This window comes from Panthera leo, chromosome B4 (genome assembly GCF_018350215.1).
Source record: "Panthera leo isolate Ple1 chromosome B4, P.leo_Ple1_pat1.1, whole genome shotgun sequence".
In the NCBI taxonomy this organism is placed as follows: Eukaryota; Metazoa; Chordata; class Mammalia; order Carnivora; family Felidae; genus Panthera; species Panthera leo.
Genome location: NC_056685.1, coordinates 136,717,218 through 136,733,759, shown reverse-complemented (window position 1 = coordinate 136,733,759; position 16,542 = coordinate 136,717,218). Strand labels below are relative to the sequence as shown.

Genomic DNA, 16,542 nt, shown 5'->3' with positions numbered 1-16,542 from the left:
GCTTTCTAGCAGTGTGACCGGGGGCAGGTCCCGTCTGTGTCTTTGTCTGTGATGCGGGTGGGGAGCGTTCCTGGCAGCGTCCTTGGGAGGATCCCGCGGGTCGGGGTCTGCTGAGTCCAGGGGACGGGGCTGCTCCGGGCGGCGCACACGCACGGCCCTCCGGTGGGCAGAGCAAGACCCCGAATGCCTCAGAAGCCGGCTGCAGCCGAGGCTGGTGCTGGAGAGGCAGATGTCTCCCCGAAGTTCCTGCAGAACTTCCCAGAAATTGCACGTGAGTGCCTCCCCCCCCACCCCCACCTGAAGGAGGAGGGACGAATGGCATCCTTCTCCGTGGCTAACACAGAGCCACCTGCACCAGGGAGTGGAAGAGGCCAGCAGCTAATTCAAGGTCATTCTTCGTTCGTTAACTTTCAGGGACAGCAGGTGACCATTCTTGTGTTCCTGCCTCTGTCCTCAGCCATCCTGGGCCAAAGTCAACCCTTTGGGCCTTTTTCCATGCGGCTACCCTCACCTGACCCCCCTTTTCCCCCCTATTTGTTTGTCCGATGAGATTCACTTCAGACATCCTCTCCTCCAGGCAGCCTTCCCTGACCACCTCACCTCACTGGGCAGAAGAGACCCCTCTGGGCTCCTACAGCAACTTGTGATTCTTTTGTTGTTGTTGTTGTTCTTTAAATAATTTATTGTCAAGTTGGCTAACGTGCAGTGTGCACAGCGTGCTCTTGGTTTTGGGGGGAGATTCCCGCGATTCGTCACCTACACTACGCAGTGCTCACCCCAACAAGTGCCCTCCTCGATGCCCACCGCCCCTTTTCCCCTCCTCCTCCCCCCCACCCCCTACCCGCACCAGCCCTGTTTGTTCTCTGTATCTGAGAGTCTCTTATGGTTTGCCTCCCTCTCTGTCTTTATCTTATTTTTCCTTCCCTTCCCCCTTGGTCATCTGTAAGTTTCTCAGATGATACGTCTTTCTCTGCCTGACTTCCTTCACTTAGCAAAATACCGTCCAGTTCCATCCACGTCGTCGCAAATGGTCAGATTTCATTCTTTTCCATCGCTGAGTAGTATTCCACGGTGTATATGTACACACCACATCGTCTTTATCCAGTCATCCGTCGACGGGCGCTCGGGGCTCTTTCCATACTTGGCTGTTGTTGGTAATACTGCTATAAACATTGGGGTGCGTGTGCCCCTTCGAATCAGCACTTTTGTGTCCTTGGGGTAAATCCCCAGTAGCGCTATTGCTGGGTCGTAGGGTAATTCTGTTTTCAGTTTTTTGAGGACCCCCCATACTGTTTTCCAGAGCGGCTGCCCCAGTGTGCATTCCCACCGACGGTGCATCCTCCGCTTCCTTGCCGACAGCTGTCATTTCCTGAGCCCTTCTGGTTCTTTTAAATCGACGGGCTGTCGTTACCAAAAGAAGTCAGCCTTTCTTCCATTCGTTCACTTACTCTTCGGACATGTCTTAAGAGTTTGCTCCGTGCCAGGCTCCGTGCTGAGGGTAGGGACGTGGAGATGGGGCAGTTGGAGCCCTGGCCCCGGGGGAACTCACTCCTCCCGACACGACCACCAGGACTTGAGCTTGGGTTAAAAAATGTCAAGTGTCGGGGAGCCTGGGTGACTCAGTCGGTGAAGCGTCCGACTTTGGCTCAGGTCACGATCTCGCGGTTCGCGGGTTCGAGCCCCACGTCGGGCTCCGTGCCGACAGCTCGGAGCCTGCTTGGGATTCCGTGTCTCCCTCTCTCTCTGCCCCTCCCCTGCTTGCTCTCTGTCTGTCTCTCTCTCTCTCTCTCAAAAATAAACATGAAAATTTTTTTTTTTTTAATGTCAGGTGCCATCAGAGAAGCTCACATTCAGAGCGGTGGGAGGTGCAGGGAGAAGGAGCGTGTGTTTCCACCCGGAACGACTGAGGAAGGCTTTGCAGAGGAGGGGCGGGGCAGAGGCAGGAGGGACAGCGTGTTGTGCAGAGGACATTGCTTGCACAATCTCATGGATGTGAGAAGGCATTTAGCAGGCCCAGGAAAGCCAGCGGGTCCGCTTGGACCTCAGGTGGCACGTGTGCGTGAGAAACCCTAAACCCAGGGTCGGAGAGACGTTGGAGCCTGACCCTGGGGGGCCTGCATGCTGGCTGCCGTGGCGCAACTTCATTCCTTGGGCAGTGGGGAGCCGTGGAATATCCTTGAGCGGGAGAGTGACTTCATTATTGTCCTTTGGCGTGTCCAGAGCGCCCATTGGCTTTTTGGGAGTAGCTTCGATTCAGAGTCGACCATTCACTGAGGCTGAGATAACCGGGTGTCCTCTGTGGGCCCCGGGCCCGATTTGTCTCAGGAGGCTCTCCGTTCCGTCCCTCCGTGACGTTTGCGCGCCTGCTGCGTGCACGGTGAGCCCCGGGCCGGCCTCTGCGTGCGCCCCTGTGTCCTCCCACGGGGACCCGCAGCCTTCCTGGAGGTTTTCCGGGCAGATTCTCTGTGTTCCCTCAAAGTATATCTCACCCGGTTATTGTGCATTTATACAATTAGTATAATTACATTTAACTACATAATTAGCGTAAATACGTGTAATGACTTAAATAGAACTGGCAATTACAACACGTCCCGGCGTAAAAATCCTTATTAAACTTTCTTTTTTATAACACGGGGTCTGGGAGCGGTTGTGCGGGGCCGATGCGGGGCTCTGTGGCGCCCTTGGAGCCCATTCACCAAGAGCCCCGAGGCAAGAGCTCCCGAGGCCAGGGCGGCCCCTGCCCCAGAAGCTTCGCCGGAGGCGTGGGCTGGCGTCCTGGGTGGCTGGTGGCAATGGAGGCTCCTGGGGCTGCACGAGCGAGCCCAGGGTGCCTGTAGCCCGGAGCCCCGTTTTGAAGGGAAGGGAACGCTGAGTTTACCGGCACCCGGAATGACTCCAAGGCTCTCTCCCCTCGGCCCTGTCTCGAGGCCCACGGCCACCTTTAGGACACAGCTGTGGCCTTGCCTGTGCCGCCCATCATCCTGGCCTCGGGCGGCACCTGACTGACACTGGCCGCCGTCAGAGCAGCACGAGGACTGCAGGGGCCCCAGCCCCGCACGAGCCCTGACTGCGGCCACCTCCCTGGGCCGGACCCGTGCGCACAGATGCCCACGCCGTCCGGGTCACCACGGCCCCCGTTCCTGCCCCTGGACGGGTTCCTCCCTGTCTGTCCTCCCAGTGGCTAGAAGGATCTTCCTAAACTTCAGAAATCACCAAGGCACCCCCCGCTTCTTGAAACCGATCCGGGGTGGCTCGGGGTTCCGACTTGGGAGGTAGTCCCCTGCGGCAGACCCACAACAACGGCAGAAAAAGCGTAGGAACGTCACGGGACCAACGCGAGTTCGTTTCGTGGGGAGTCACGGGCACGCCAGGCGGAGTTGGCACACAAAGTCAGCTTTGGAATAGCTCTGGACACTGACTCCCTGGGGGGGGGGGGTGCCTTTGGTTTAGGGTCAGGATGAGTAGACAGGGAAGGCTTGTCATCGTAGGGAGACAGGGCGCCTTGACAAAAGCTGCCAGTGCACCCAGTGCGTGTCCTGTAAACGCGGCTGAGGCTCCTCCGGGGGGAGGTTTCGGTATCATATCGAGGTTCAGGCGATTGCCCGTCATTCCAGCGTCACTCCGTGGTCCACCTCCACAGGCACGAGGTGGGCTTGGCTGTCACTGTCCTGGAGGTCTGGGCTGGGTCTTGACGGGACCGTCGCCATCACCTGAGGGCTGGTTTCGGGTGTCGTTTGCCTGAGTTTAAGAGCTAAGCCGGAAGGGCGAGCTTCAGGAAAAATGTAAGACGTTTGTGGGTACGAGCAGGTGGGCAATAAAGGTCAGGTCCTGGGGACTAGCCGGTGACAGGAAGAGACAACAGAGAGGCCGCTGTGCTGGGTCCCAGAAGCCCAAGCAGTGAGCAGGACCCTAGGGCCACCGGGCTGCAGGTCCGGAATGCCGGAATCGGGTGAGGGCCACCAGGAGGGCAGGGGAGGTGGGGGGAGCTCACACCTGGCAGCGTGGGTCCCATAAGCTCTTCAAGAAGGAAAGGAGCCAACCTGAGCCTGAGGCTGGGGAGTGGGAGGGAGGGGGAGAGAGGGGAGAGCAGGAGGGGGAGGGAGGGGGAGGGATGGAGGGGGAGGGAGGGGGAGGGAGGGAGAGGGAGGGATGGAGGGGGAGGGAGGGGCAAGCAGGAGGTGGAGGGAGAGGGAGGGAGGGAGGGGGAGGGAGGGGAAGAGAGGGTCGAGCAGGAGGGAGGCAGAGAAAAACGGGAACACAGAACAGGAAGGAGGAGCTGTGCCCAAGATGAGTCTGGACAGAATTCTGGAACACGCAACGCGGTCCACGCCGAGTATGACAGAGTCCACGTGTGGCACGTGAATTTCCTCAAGATGGACTTCGTTTTGTGGCGACGTCTAGCCACGACTTGCACACGAGTTTGTTTAGGGGGTACTTGGGCAAGTTTGTGTTTTAAAGAAAGGAATAACATGGGGCGCCTGGGTGGCTTAGTCGGTTAAGCAGCCGACTTCGGCTCAGGTCATGATTTCGCGGTCCGTGAGTTCGAGCCCCGCGTCGGGCTCTGTGCTGATGGCTCAGAGCCTGGAGCCTGTTTCAGATTCTGTGTCTCCCTCTCTCTGACCCTCTCCCATTCATGCTCTGTCTCTCTCTGTCTCAAAAATAAATAAACGTTAAAAAAAAAAAAAAAAAAAAAAGAAAGGAATAACAGCCCCTTTTTGGAATAAATAAGAAATAATGGAACAAACGATGTCATGAAAGATAAAGCGAGATCAGGTGAATTTCAAACCCGTTTGGAAATCTTGGTGATGAGGAACATGGTGATTGGTTGAAATTAAACGTCTTACTGGACGGGGGCGTCTCGGGGGCTCAGTCTGCTGAGTGTCCGACTCTTGATTTCGGCTCAGGGCATGATCTCATGGTTCGTAGGTTCGAGCCCCGGGCCAGGCTCTGCGTTGACAGGGTGGAGACTGCTTGAGATTCTCTGTCCCTCTCTCTCTGCCCCTCCCCTGCTCCCAAGTGTTCACACGTGCGCTCTCTCTCTCTCTCTCTCAAAAGAAACGAATAAACTTCATAAAAAGCTTACTAGACAGGATGAACAGAGATAATTAGTGCTTTGGAATATGCCACCAGGGATGTAGCACAGAGTTGCAAAAAAGTATGGGGTGTGCCTGGGTGGCTCAGTCTGTTAAGCATCTGACTTGGACTCGGGTCATGATCTCGCAGTTCATGAGTTCGAGCCCCGCGTTGTGTCTGTGCTGACAGCTCGGAGCCCGGAGCCTGCTTCAGATTCTGTGCCTCCCTCTCTGCCCCTCCCCTGCTCCTACTCTGTATCTCTCTTTCTCTCTCTCAAAAATAAAAGACATTTGAAAAATTTTTTTTAAAAAGAAGAAAAAGAATGTTCCTTTCGAAGACCAGCAGAGAGGATATGACGACGGGAGTGGCAGCTTCGGGGAGCCCTACCAGGATTACGGAGCCAAACGGACGAAGAGACACTTCCCGCGACAGCCGCGGGGATGGGGGTTTGGCTGTATCGTGGCAGGCACTTGGCTGCCATTTCCCGTCCTCGAGTGACTGTGGCTCGAGTTACCTTCCGTGGAAGACGGGGTGGCGGCAGGGCGAGGCCGCATGGGGGGCGCGAGGACGCAGGAGCTTGGCCTCCACGTTGGTGGTGTTTGCTCAGGTGGGGCCAGCGAGGCCGGTGCGGGTACCGAGGGGGGTCCCTAGAGTCCCTGCCACCGTGCGGCCAGCCCCAGGGCCCCGAAGCAGCGCTCAAGCCAGGTGGCAGCAGACCGCAGCCTGGACCGCTGTCGGCTGCATCTGGGGGACCCCACAATCCCCTTTCCGGAGGCTGCACGGCCGTGTTAATCACGTTGTAAGTCTTGCCTTCACGTGAGCCCACACCTTCCGGAATACAATTTACAGGCCCTACTTTCCATGGGGTGGAGGTGCTTCACGGTGTTTTAAATAGAATTGGGGGGCTCGTCCGACTCTTGGTTTCTGCTCAGGTCACGGTTTGTCACATCGAGCCCCCCATGGGGCTCTGTGCTGACAGCGTGGAGTCTGCTTGGCCTTCTCCGTCTCTCTCTCTCTCTCTCTCTCTCTCTCTGCCCCTCCCGTGTTCACATGCTTGCTCCCGCTCTTTCGTTCTCTCTCAATAAACTTAAAAAAATTTTTTTTAAATATATACTTCAAGAAAAGTTGACTGAAATCAAAGAAGACTTACGCACGCATCACGCGGACTGTGGCCCTGGTACCAGGCACTGGGGAAGATGGCCGTGTGCACCTGCTACGCGACCCGGGAGGTCCCTGCGGGATCCGGAGGGCGTCCGGGCAAAAGCAGTCACGTCACTTTAGAGGGAAAACAGCCAGGCCTTGGCTTTCCCGCGCGGCATCTGAGTCCAGAATCCAGCAAAGCGAGGGGCGCCGGGGTGGCTCAGTCGGTTGAGCGTCGACTTTGGCTCAGGGCTCGGGTCATGATCTCACGGTTCATGAGTTCGAGACAAGATCCTGAGGAGAGACAGAAAGAGCCTAGGGTTTTATGTCCCGCCAAGCTGGCCTTCAAACTGGAAGCCTCCATCCGCGTGGAAGGTTTTGTTATTTTTTTAATGTGTATTTATTTTTGAGAGAGCGAGAGCGGGGCGGAGAGAGGGAGACAGAGGATCTGAAACAGGCTCTGTGTTGTCAGCGCGGAGCCCGACGCGGGGCTCGATCCCACGAACCGTGAGATCGTGCTGAGCCGAAATCAAGAGTCTGTCGCTTCACCGACCGAGCCCCCCCTCCCACCCCCAGGCGCCCCCCTCCAGATAGGTTTTAAATCTGCTAAGAACTCGGGAGATGCTGTTCCGTGGGCCTGGCTCGACCCCCACCGGCCCAGAGGAGACCGGGGCCCCTCTGGCACCAGCCCTCGGGCGGGTGGCTCCAATACTCAGCCGGGGGGTGAAACAAAAAGGGTAAGGTTGTCAGATCAGAACTGAAATAGGACATTCTCCGATCGCGTACAAATGCTTCATCTCCGTGGCGTCGGGGGTGGGGGGGCCGTGAGAGAAGGTGGGAGGCAGAATGAGCTCCGGGGGAGTCTCCGTCGTAGCTGAGATTTTCAGTGAATCAAAGAATATCACGTAAAGCTGGCAGATGGAGGGGGAGAACTATTTTTAGCAGCACAGAAGTAAAAAAATGGAAGAGTAAACAGTCACTATTTGGAATGATTTGGAAAACCCAAGAGAATCGATGATAGGAAAACAAATCCGCAGACAGAAGTTGTCGAGGCAGCGGGGTTTAGTATTAATGCAAAACATCGATAATCGTCAACAGAAACACAGAGCAGCCTGTTAGAAGCCTTACAGGTAACCGTATTTACAGTAGCAACAAAAAGATGAAATATCTAGGGACAGACACGCTGACAACAGTCAAACCCCGCTGGAGGGTAAGTTTAAACCCCCGAAGGCAGAAGAGGAACAGAGAGAGAGGCACACCACGGTTTCGGGGGGGAAGATTGCGTATCACAAAGTTGTCATTATGCCCTACGTTAATTTTTAAAATTTTTTTTAATGTTTATTTTTTTTTAATTTTTTTTTTCTTTTTTTCACGTTTATTTCTTTTTGAGAGAGAGAGAGACAGAGCATGAACGGGGGAGGGTCAGAGAGAGAGGGAGACACGGAATCCGAAGCAGGCTCCAGGCTCTGAGCTGTCAGCACAGAGCCCGACGCGGGGCTCAAACTCACGGACCGTGAGATCATGACCTGAGCCGAAGTCGCCACTCAACCGACTGAGCCACCCAGGCGCCCCGCCCTACGTTAATTTATCGTCTTGACATCATCCCAGTAAAGCTGCCAAGGGGCTCCCTCCGGCTCCTTCATGGTCTGTAAATTTCACCTGCAAAAAACAAGCAGGAAGGACCGGAGAGCCCTGAACAGGAAGAACACAGAGAAAGGGATCCTAATCCCGCCAGAGTTCTGTAAAGCCAAGGTAGGGACACGGTGCCACGGGAGCTCACGAACAGGTGGGAACAGAACAGGGGGCCCAGAAACAGACCACGGATACGCGTGATCATTTAGCGTATGATTCAGGCGGCTCCTCAAACCAGTGAAAAGCGGAAAGACGGACGTTTCAATAAACGGTATTGGAACAAGTGAGTAGTAGCCATGTGGACTGAAAGGAATCCGCATTTCATACCATCAGCGCCAGGATACGTTCCCAACGGCCCATAAACCTGAATGTAAACAGTGAGGGGGGCCTGGCTGCCTCCGTCGGTAGAGCGTGTGGCTCTTGATCTCGGGGTTGTGAGTTCAAGCCCCACATTGGGTGGGGGAGCCTCCTTTTAAAGTTACAGGGACGCCTGGGTGGCTCAGTCGGTTAAGCCTCCGTCTTCGGCTCAGGTCACGGCCTCACGGTTCGTGGGTTCAGGCCCCGCGTCGGGCTCTGTGCCGACAGCTCGGAGCCCGGAGCCTGCTTCGGATTCTGCGTCCCCCTCTCTCTCTGTCCCTCCCCTGCTCGCGCTCTGTCTCTCTCTCTCTCAAAAATAAATGAAGATTTAAAAAAAGTGAAAAAATCATAGGGGCATCTGGGTGGCTCAGTCGGTTAAGCGTCTGACTCTTAATCTCGGTTCAAGTCATGATCTCAGCGCTGATGAGTTCAAGCCCCATGTTGGGCTGGCTCTCCACTGACAGGTGCAGCTTGCTTGGGAGTCTCTCTCCCCACCCCCTGCTCCTCCCCTGCTCTCTCTCTCTCAAAATAAATAAACTTACAAAGTCATAATAAAATAAAGCAAGCAATGAAATTACAAATATTGAAATAAAACATAAGCAACTTGGTTTACAACCTCAGAGTCTGTAGCTAAGATTCAAACACCGAAACACTGAAAAAGAAAATACTGCTAAATTCTACTACGTACAATTTTTTTTTAGTCTACGTGGCCAAAAAAGGCCACCGGGGAGCACAATTCCCTGCTGCTTAAGTGTGAGTGGTGACCAGCCACTTCCTGCCAATGAGGACAGTGTGGACGGGGAAAGAGGGATTTTCAGTGGAGAAGGCCGACCGATGCCTCAGCCGGGTGGTCAAGGGCAACGTCACAGTGCTGAGTCACGTTGATAACACGTGCCCTGGATATGATGGCTTGGCAGGACTCTTCCCCTCTGTGGTCCTCCTCCCCCAGGCCCATAGCCCAGTCGAACCATGAGAAAACCATGAGGCAAATCCTAACTGAGGGGCATCCTTTGAAACACCTGACCAGCCCAAGCTCAGAACTGTCGCCATCAGAAACAAAGAAAACCAGAGAAATCTGGCCCAGCCCAGAGGAGCTAAGGAGGCACGCCAACTGAATGCAGTGGGAGATCCTGGATGGGGTCCTGGGACAGAGAGGGGACCGTAGGTAGCAACGAAGGAGACCCGAGACAGATCAGCCAGCCCCATGAGTAGGTGCTCCTGTCGAATTTGTCGAATGACTGGAAAGACGTGGAAGGTGGTGGTAACGCCTCTCTGTTTCCCTCTCTTAGAAAATCGCCTTCATGGTAGCTCTTGGCCTGGTCACAACGGAGCACTTAGAAGGTAAGGACCCCGCACGGCGGCAGGCTGGGCTGGGACCGGCCTGCGCCGTGGGGTGACAGCCGGCGGGGGGGGCGGCAGTCCCTTCGGGGACGTGTGTCCCAAGTGCCGGAGGTTGTGAGCGCAGAGAGAGGGAGAGCCTCCCTGCTCCCCCTGCCTCCCCGCACAACTTGGCAGAACGGGTGTGAGGGCTGCGTTAACGGTGCTTTGCTGATAGACTCGTGACTGTTACTACGGTTTTTGTAAATAGCCCTCCTGGGGGCGCCTGGGGGGGGCTCAGTCGGTTCAGCGTCCGACCTCGGCCCGGGTTATGATCTCAGGGTTCTTGAGAGAGGCCGCCCCGGGCTGGGGGATGGCACACGGGGGACCGGCACTGTCGGTGGGTACCCGCCACCCTCCAGCCGGAAGCCAGCACCTCTGTCTGCCCCAGAGGGAGCCGTGCCGGGGCCACTCTGGGGCGCGGATGCCGGGCAGGGGGGGACGGGGCCGCCCAGGGCTTGCAGCGGAAGGGTTCAGGGTTCCCGGGGCAGGAAGGACCCAGTAACTGCTGTGTCTGTGTCTTTCCAGAAATCCAGAGCAAGCGCCAAGAGCGGAAGAGAAGAAGCACAGCCAATCCCGCCTACAGCGGCCTCCTGGAGACCGAGGTGAGGGACCCGCCCTCTGCACCTGCGGAGGGACCCCCCCCCCCCCGCCCCGCCCGTGGTGTCCCGAGCACTGCGCCCTTTTGGAAGGATGTCACTGAGCTGTTCCTTCGCCTCCACGCAAGGAGGTGCTGACCGCTGTCTGGACCAAAGGGCCCCGTTCCCTCTGCCGTGCTCACTGATGAAACCGTCCCCCGCTCTGTGCGCGAAGCCACACCCCAGTGTCCCCAGTCTGTGGCCAGGGCCAGAGATGACCTGGTTAAGGAATCAGGAACCGCCTCCCAGCCGTGACCCTTGAGCCCTGGACACATCTGTGGCTCCACGAGCGGCCCTGCCACGGGGGCCTCGCCCTTGGCTCTGAGCACAGCCCCACCGCGACGGGGGAGGCGGGTGCAAAGTCGGTCGTGTATTCTCGGCCTGTGGCTGAAGCCACCATTCGGAACGTTCCGGAAGCCTCCGCGTCTCCACGATGTGTGGTGCCGGGGACGACCCTGTACCGAGGGTTCCTGGGCCCCGTGCCAAGAAGTGAGGTTTGGGGAGCGAGTCCCTCACACCCTCGTCTCCCCACCTGACCCCAGAGCCAGCTGACAAGGTGCAGGAGGCAGACGGACGGGGAACCTGGTGGCTGCTTATTACTGGTTGGCCCCGATTCGGGGTCCCCCACTCGTCCCTCCCGAGTGAGGCGGACGCATCGGCGGGGAGCGGGCACGGGTTCCACGCCTGCCACAGGGCAGAGCCCTTGCTGACGCCAGCCCGCCCCTCCCCTGCCCTGCAGCCCCAGTGTCCATCCCTGTTTCTGCCTCTGGAGCCCTGGGTGGGGAGTCTGTCCCGCGTACGCCCTGGGCAGGGGCAGGGTCACTGAGGAGGGCTCCCTGCGAGATGGTTTTTCTTTTGTGTCCCCTGCAGAGGAAACGGCTGGCATCCAACTATCTCAACACCCCCCTGTTCCTCACAGCAAGAGGTAAGTGCCTGCGGGGCGTGGCTTCTCCTGCCGCGGCCGCTGTGGGGCTGGGGCCAGGTCGGCTTTGGTGGCTCTGGTGGCTTTGGTGGCCCTCCGCTCCTGGCCTCCGTGGGGCTGGGCTGGCCCGTCCGCGGCCGGGACAATTGTTTCCGGCAGATGGTGCGTTCCAGCGCCACGCCCCGGCCCCCTTCGCCCTGTCGTCTGTAGGGAGGAGGAGGGCGGGTGGCGGTGGCGGTGCCGGGGCTCAGAGCTGGGTGACGACGTACGGGCTGGATGTGACCGCGGTTTGTAAACTGTCCCGTACACACTGAAGCTGAGCTTCCCACTGGACAGCGTCATGTGCGGACAGCCCTGACCCAGAAACTAAGAGGAAAGCCATTTTTTGTGATCATTAAATGTGTGGTTTGGCATCGCTTACTGGAAGGAGGGTGGGTGGTTATGGGGGGGAAAAAACGGTCGAAAATAAATCACCTTGAGAGGCTCCCAGAATGATGGGTCCCTCCCCTGGGCAGCTCCCTGCCTGTCCCACGGTGGGTCCTGGCCATGACCGGGGCAGAGACCCTTATTCCTGTCACTCCCTGGGTGAGACCCAGGTGTCCTGGGTCCAGTGGCGCTCCCGTCGTGTCCCGGGTCCAGTGCTGCTCCCATCATGCCCCGGGTGAGACCCAAGTGTCCTGGGCGAGACCTGGGTGTCCCGGGTCCAGTGGTGCTCCCATCATGCCCCGGGTGAGACCCAAGTGTCCCAGGCGAGACCTGGGTGTCCCGGGTCCAGTGATGCTCCCGTCACGTCCTGGGTGAGACCCGGGTGTCCCAGGTCCAGTGATGCTCCCGTCAGGTCCCAGGCGAGACCTGCGTGTCCCGGGTCCAGTGATGCTCCCGTCACGTCCCGGGTGAGACCTGGGTGTCCCGGGTCCAGTGATGCTCCTGTCACGTCCCAGGCGAGACCCGGGTGTCCCGGGTCCAGTGATGCTCCCGTCATGCCCTGGGTGAGACTCAAGTGTCCCAGGTGAGACCCGGGTGTCCCGGGTCCAGTGATGCTCCCGTCATGCCCCGGGTGAGAACCCCCCGCCCGTACTGGGCCTCGTGGCCTCCAGTCCTGATCGGCGCTCAACCAATGCCCACTAACATGTTCTCCGCCCTTCTTCCCTGTGCCAGCCAATGAGGACCCCTGCTGGAAGGTACGTGTCCCCTCGCTGTCACGCCTGGGCGGGGTGGGGCATGTTTCCACGGTCCAGGTGTGGGGGCTCCTGGCAGGCGGGAGCCGAGTAGAGGGGCTGCAGGCTCCGTCCTCAGCGCCGAGAGCTTTGCGACAACACGTCGGCCGTCGTCCAGCCCGCATGGTGCATTAGGCGTCACCCCAGGGCCAGCCCACAGGGTTCAAGCACGAGCTGAGGACGCAGGGACCCCGGGAGCCAAGGAGGCCCAGGTGGAGGCAGCTGATCCCGGGGCTGCCAGCCGGGCCCTACCTGGCTCTTCTCGGCCCCAGTGTGACGCTAGGTGCAGTGGGTCCCCTCCGTTTCTCACTGTCCACCTCACGAGGGTCTAGACTTAGTAACCCCCAGGGTCTCAGCCCTCACGGCTCCGTTTCTGTGATCCTGTGAGACCCCAATCCCCCGTGCACAGACCACGTCCCTGCTTCCCAGGACACAGGCTGGCCGTGACCTCATGTGCAGGCATGGCCTCAGAATTTATTTAGTGGCTTTTCTTTTTTTTTAAGTAAGTTTTGGATCTCGTCCTAAAAGAATTTTCTAGTCCCTACACGCCTAGAATGGCCAAGCCACTAAGCAGCAGCAGGTGACGGGTCTAAACTCCGATCATTCCGGGCTTTTTGCCACCAGAACCCTGTAGGGTCACGGATCAGGGCTGGTGGCCCGCTGTGCCCGTCCACAGCCACCTGTGCCCGACCAGCGTGAGCACAGGAGACGCCTGGAGCCTGAGCCTCGCTTCTGCAGACCCCAGAGTCCCGCAGGGGCCTTGGCCTCGAGGCGGGAGACCCCGATGCTGGCCCTGCTTCTGGCTCCAGCTCCCTGAGTGGTCTCGGGCGAGTGGCTCACCTTCCCTGGGCCCTTGGTCTGCTACCCCCTCCCTCGTGGACGGCCTGGGCTCCAGTGTCCTCGTGGCCTGGGTCGTTCCCGATGGGAGCCCTCTGGCCCCTTGCAGCTCTGAAGTCGGAAGCTGCCGCTGACACACAGGTAGAGAAGCGACGTCGCTTGCACGGAGAAGGGTTTCTAGCGGGTGGTGGAAAACCGTTCAGACTTTGCAGGTCACGGGAAGCAGGGCGTTAGGAAAAGCTCCTCTCTCGGTCAGGGCTGTGCACCGGGCAGCGGGCTGGCTGGAAAGGCAGTGAGCCCCCTGTCCCCGCAGGTGTGTAAGTGGAGGCTGAATGACCGAATGACGACTCCACAAGGGACATTTGAAGTTCCTTTGTCCCAAGGAAAGAGGGAGCTGCCCTTTCCCAGGCTCCTTCTGGACTGCGCTTGGGGTGCCCTCTCCTCTCGAGTCTTCCCGGTGGCCTGGGGGGCGGGTGTCGCTAGCCCACGTTACAGAGGCAGAAACAGGGGCGCAGTAACCCACACGGGAGGCCGGAGGTGCCAGGTCGGGCTGCGGCTCCATCAAGGGGCCTGGAGAGCGCCGTGAATCCGGGCCTCCCGAGGCAGCGCGTGCAGGAAAACCGTGTGGGAGGGACGCGTGGCGAGCGCTGGCCTGCCCCCCCCCCCGACGTGGGGTACGGTGTGGACCCGAGGGGGACCGTTTCCTAAGCCACGGCAGGACCGCCTGCCCCGCCACCTGCACCTGGGGACCAGGTCTCATGCGGGGGCCACACCCACCCGACCCTCACCCCTAGTAAACGTGGCCTGGGGGATGCCCTAGGGTCCCGCGTCTGGCCGCCTCCTCCTCCCGGCTTCCGGGCTTATCCCTCTCTCTCCCAGAGCTGCTGAGAAACGCTGGCGGAAGCTGGGTCCGGCTCCCTCCCAGCCCAGCTGACCTGGACCCCCGCCCCCACCCCTCACCCCCCACTGACCCGCCTCCCGCCCCCCCCTTCTCTTTCAGAATGAGATCACCCACGACGAGCACTGTGCCGCCTGCAAGCGAGGGGCCAATCTGCAGCCCTGCGGCACCTGCCCGGGGGCCTACCACCTCAGCTGCCTGGACCCGCCCCTCAAGACCGCGCCCAAGGGCGTGTGGGTGTGTCCCAAGTGCCAGCAGAAGGTAAGGAGGCTGCGCTGCGGGGCGGCCGGCCCTCCCACCCCCACCCTGCCTCTCTCCCCGTACCCGGGGACCCTCTGCACAACATCTGAAGCTGCTCACACTGTGTTTTGGGGTCGGGTCGGGCCGCGGAGGGGCGACCAGAGGGGCCGGCGTGGGAGAGGCTTTCTCCGCCTCGGCACGACCCAGTGACTCCAGCTCTGGCCTCAGAACTCCTTCCCGGGTGGAGCTGGACTGATAACACAGACCACAACGATAGCACTGACTTGGCAGGTCCCATCTCCCTGCTGACACACGAATGAAAACCAATCGGGTTCAAAAAAACAGTAAGACTCCCCTCCGGTGGCGATGTGGTGAGGCAGGCACTCTTGGACGTTGCAGAATTTTATCCGAGCCTCAAAAGCGCGTGTATCTTTTAAACCCAGAATCTAGCTTTGGGGAACGCGGTCCAAAGAAATGATCCAAATACAGATAGGATTCTGGGCACAAAGAAGCCCCTCGCCCCTTGCTCACAAAGGCAAGACACAGCCTACTTCAAAGCAGCAGGAGACAGTGGAATTACTTCCAGTGGGTGCACTCAGTGAGATGTTGTGTGGTCATTGAAAATGATCTTTGCAAAGGTTTTGTGATTCTTTGGACTTGTTCACCGTATGGAATTAAGTTTAAAAGGAGAAAGAGAGAGAACGCTAGGCTTCATAGCAGCTGTATAGTTGAATCATCAGCTCCCTGAGAAAAACTGTAGGCAGAATAACCCAGGGACAGGGTGGGTACAGTGGGCCCTATGTCACTGTGCCACCAGCCCCTGCACTGTGACTGCCCGGGGGGTCGCGGCTCTTTGCAGGAAGACAGAGGGAACGGGATTCTGTTCCCCGCTTCGGCGTGATGGTGGGGCCTCACCGGGCTCTCGATCTGCCCCCCCGGCTGGCCTGGGGCTGCCCAGCACAAGGGGAGAACACCCCAGTGGTCATTCACGTATTCATTCATTCAGGAAAAATCAGAACCCCCTCCCCGCCGGCACGGTCTGGGGCCCTGGCGATACGCAGGCTCCTGTCCTCGGGGAGCTCTGGGAGCCAGATCGTGAGGCAGGAGGGACGGGCTCCCTCCCGTCCCAGCTGAGGAACCCGCAGCTCAGGAAGCCTTGCTGCCCCCACTCCCGCCCCCCAGCGCTGCGCGGCCAGACCGAGGCAGGCTCTGGCCCGTCTGCTTGTTCATTCCCCCATCTGCCCTCTAGGCCTTAAAGAAAGACGGTGGCGTGCCCTGGTCCGGGATGCTGGCCATTGTGCACTCCTACGTCACCCACAAGACAGGTAAGGCGGTCTTGCTCCCTTCCCTCCCACCCCACCCCGTCCCCTGGGCTCGCCCCGGGCCCATCCGCAGCCATTCCTAGCCAGGGCTCTGCGCGGAGGGACCCTGGGAGCGGTGCAGCGTGCAGGGCCATCACCGTGGGGGGGGAGCGGGGGGTCATCTCCAGTCCCCGCGTCCTCAGCCAGGGCCACTGGCTTCTGCGGGAGGATGTGGCCAGAACGGCCCGTAGGCGCGGGTTCTCTGTGCTCCTCCCGCTCGCCCACGGCCCGGCCTTTCTGCTCCCCTAGTTTGCTGGCTCACCTGGCCTTCTCTTTCCTAGTCAAGGTAGAGGAGAAGCAGAAGCTGCTACAGAGAGGCAGCGAGCTGCAGAGCGAGCTCCGGCAGCTGGAGGAGTGTGACCGGCGCCTGGCCTCGGCAGTGAAGGTGCGCTGGGCGTGCGGGGCAGGGGGCTGGGGGACCTCACGGCCGCGGGATACAAGGCCAGGGTTTCGCTGTCCCGTCCCTGAGGCCCCCGGAGAAGACGGACTCACGGACGTCGCTCCGCGAGGCGGAGCGCGGCTCTGATCCGCTCGACGTTCAGTCTTGAGCGGTTGGGCTTAGGCTCCTTCCTAGCTCTTTGACTCTGGCAAAGCTCTCTGAGCCTCGGGCGCTTCGTGCGTGATGTGAACGTGATGATTTCCCTCCTGGAGTGTGGTGGTCGTGATAATGTGATGGTCACGGTGGTGGTGGCGATGGCTGAGGTCGTGGAGGGGATAATGGCGGTGAGGGCGGTGCCAGGCCCTAGCGAAGCTCTTTAAAGGCGGTATCTCATTTAATCTCTCAGGAGCCCGGGCAGAGGCTCTCTGATCATTCCTATCTGGGAGTCGGGACACAGTTTCAGGGGGTGGG

General features: G+C 59.2%; 1 protein-coding gene across 2 annotated transcripts in view; it reads left to right on the top strand.

Moving 5' to 3' along the window:
• PHF21B (PHD finger protein 21B) overlaps positions 1-16,542 on the top strand; it is an 87,463-nt gene that overhangs the window by 69,284 nt on the left and 1,637 nt on the right. For both annotated transcript variants that reach the window (XM_042948091.1, XM_042948092.1), the window contains exons 6-12: positions 9,492-9,543; positions 10,108-10,184; positions 11,088-11,142; positions 12,298-12,320; positions 14,194-14,352; positions 15,581-15,656; positions 15,974-16,077. In XM_042948091.1, coding sequence (XP_042804025.1) covers positions 9,492-9,543; positions 10,108-10,184; positions 11,088-11,142; positions 12,298-12,320; positions 14,194-14,352; positions 15,581-15,656; positions 15,974-16,077 — 546 coding nt within the window. The remainder of the gene's footprint in view (positions 1-9,491; positions 9,544-10,107; positions 10,185-11,087; positions 11,143-12,297; positions 12,321-14,193; positions 14,353-15,580; positions 15,657-15,973; positions 16,078-16,542) is intronic.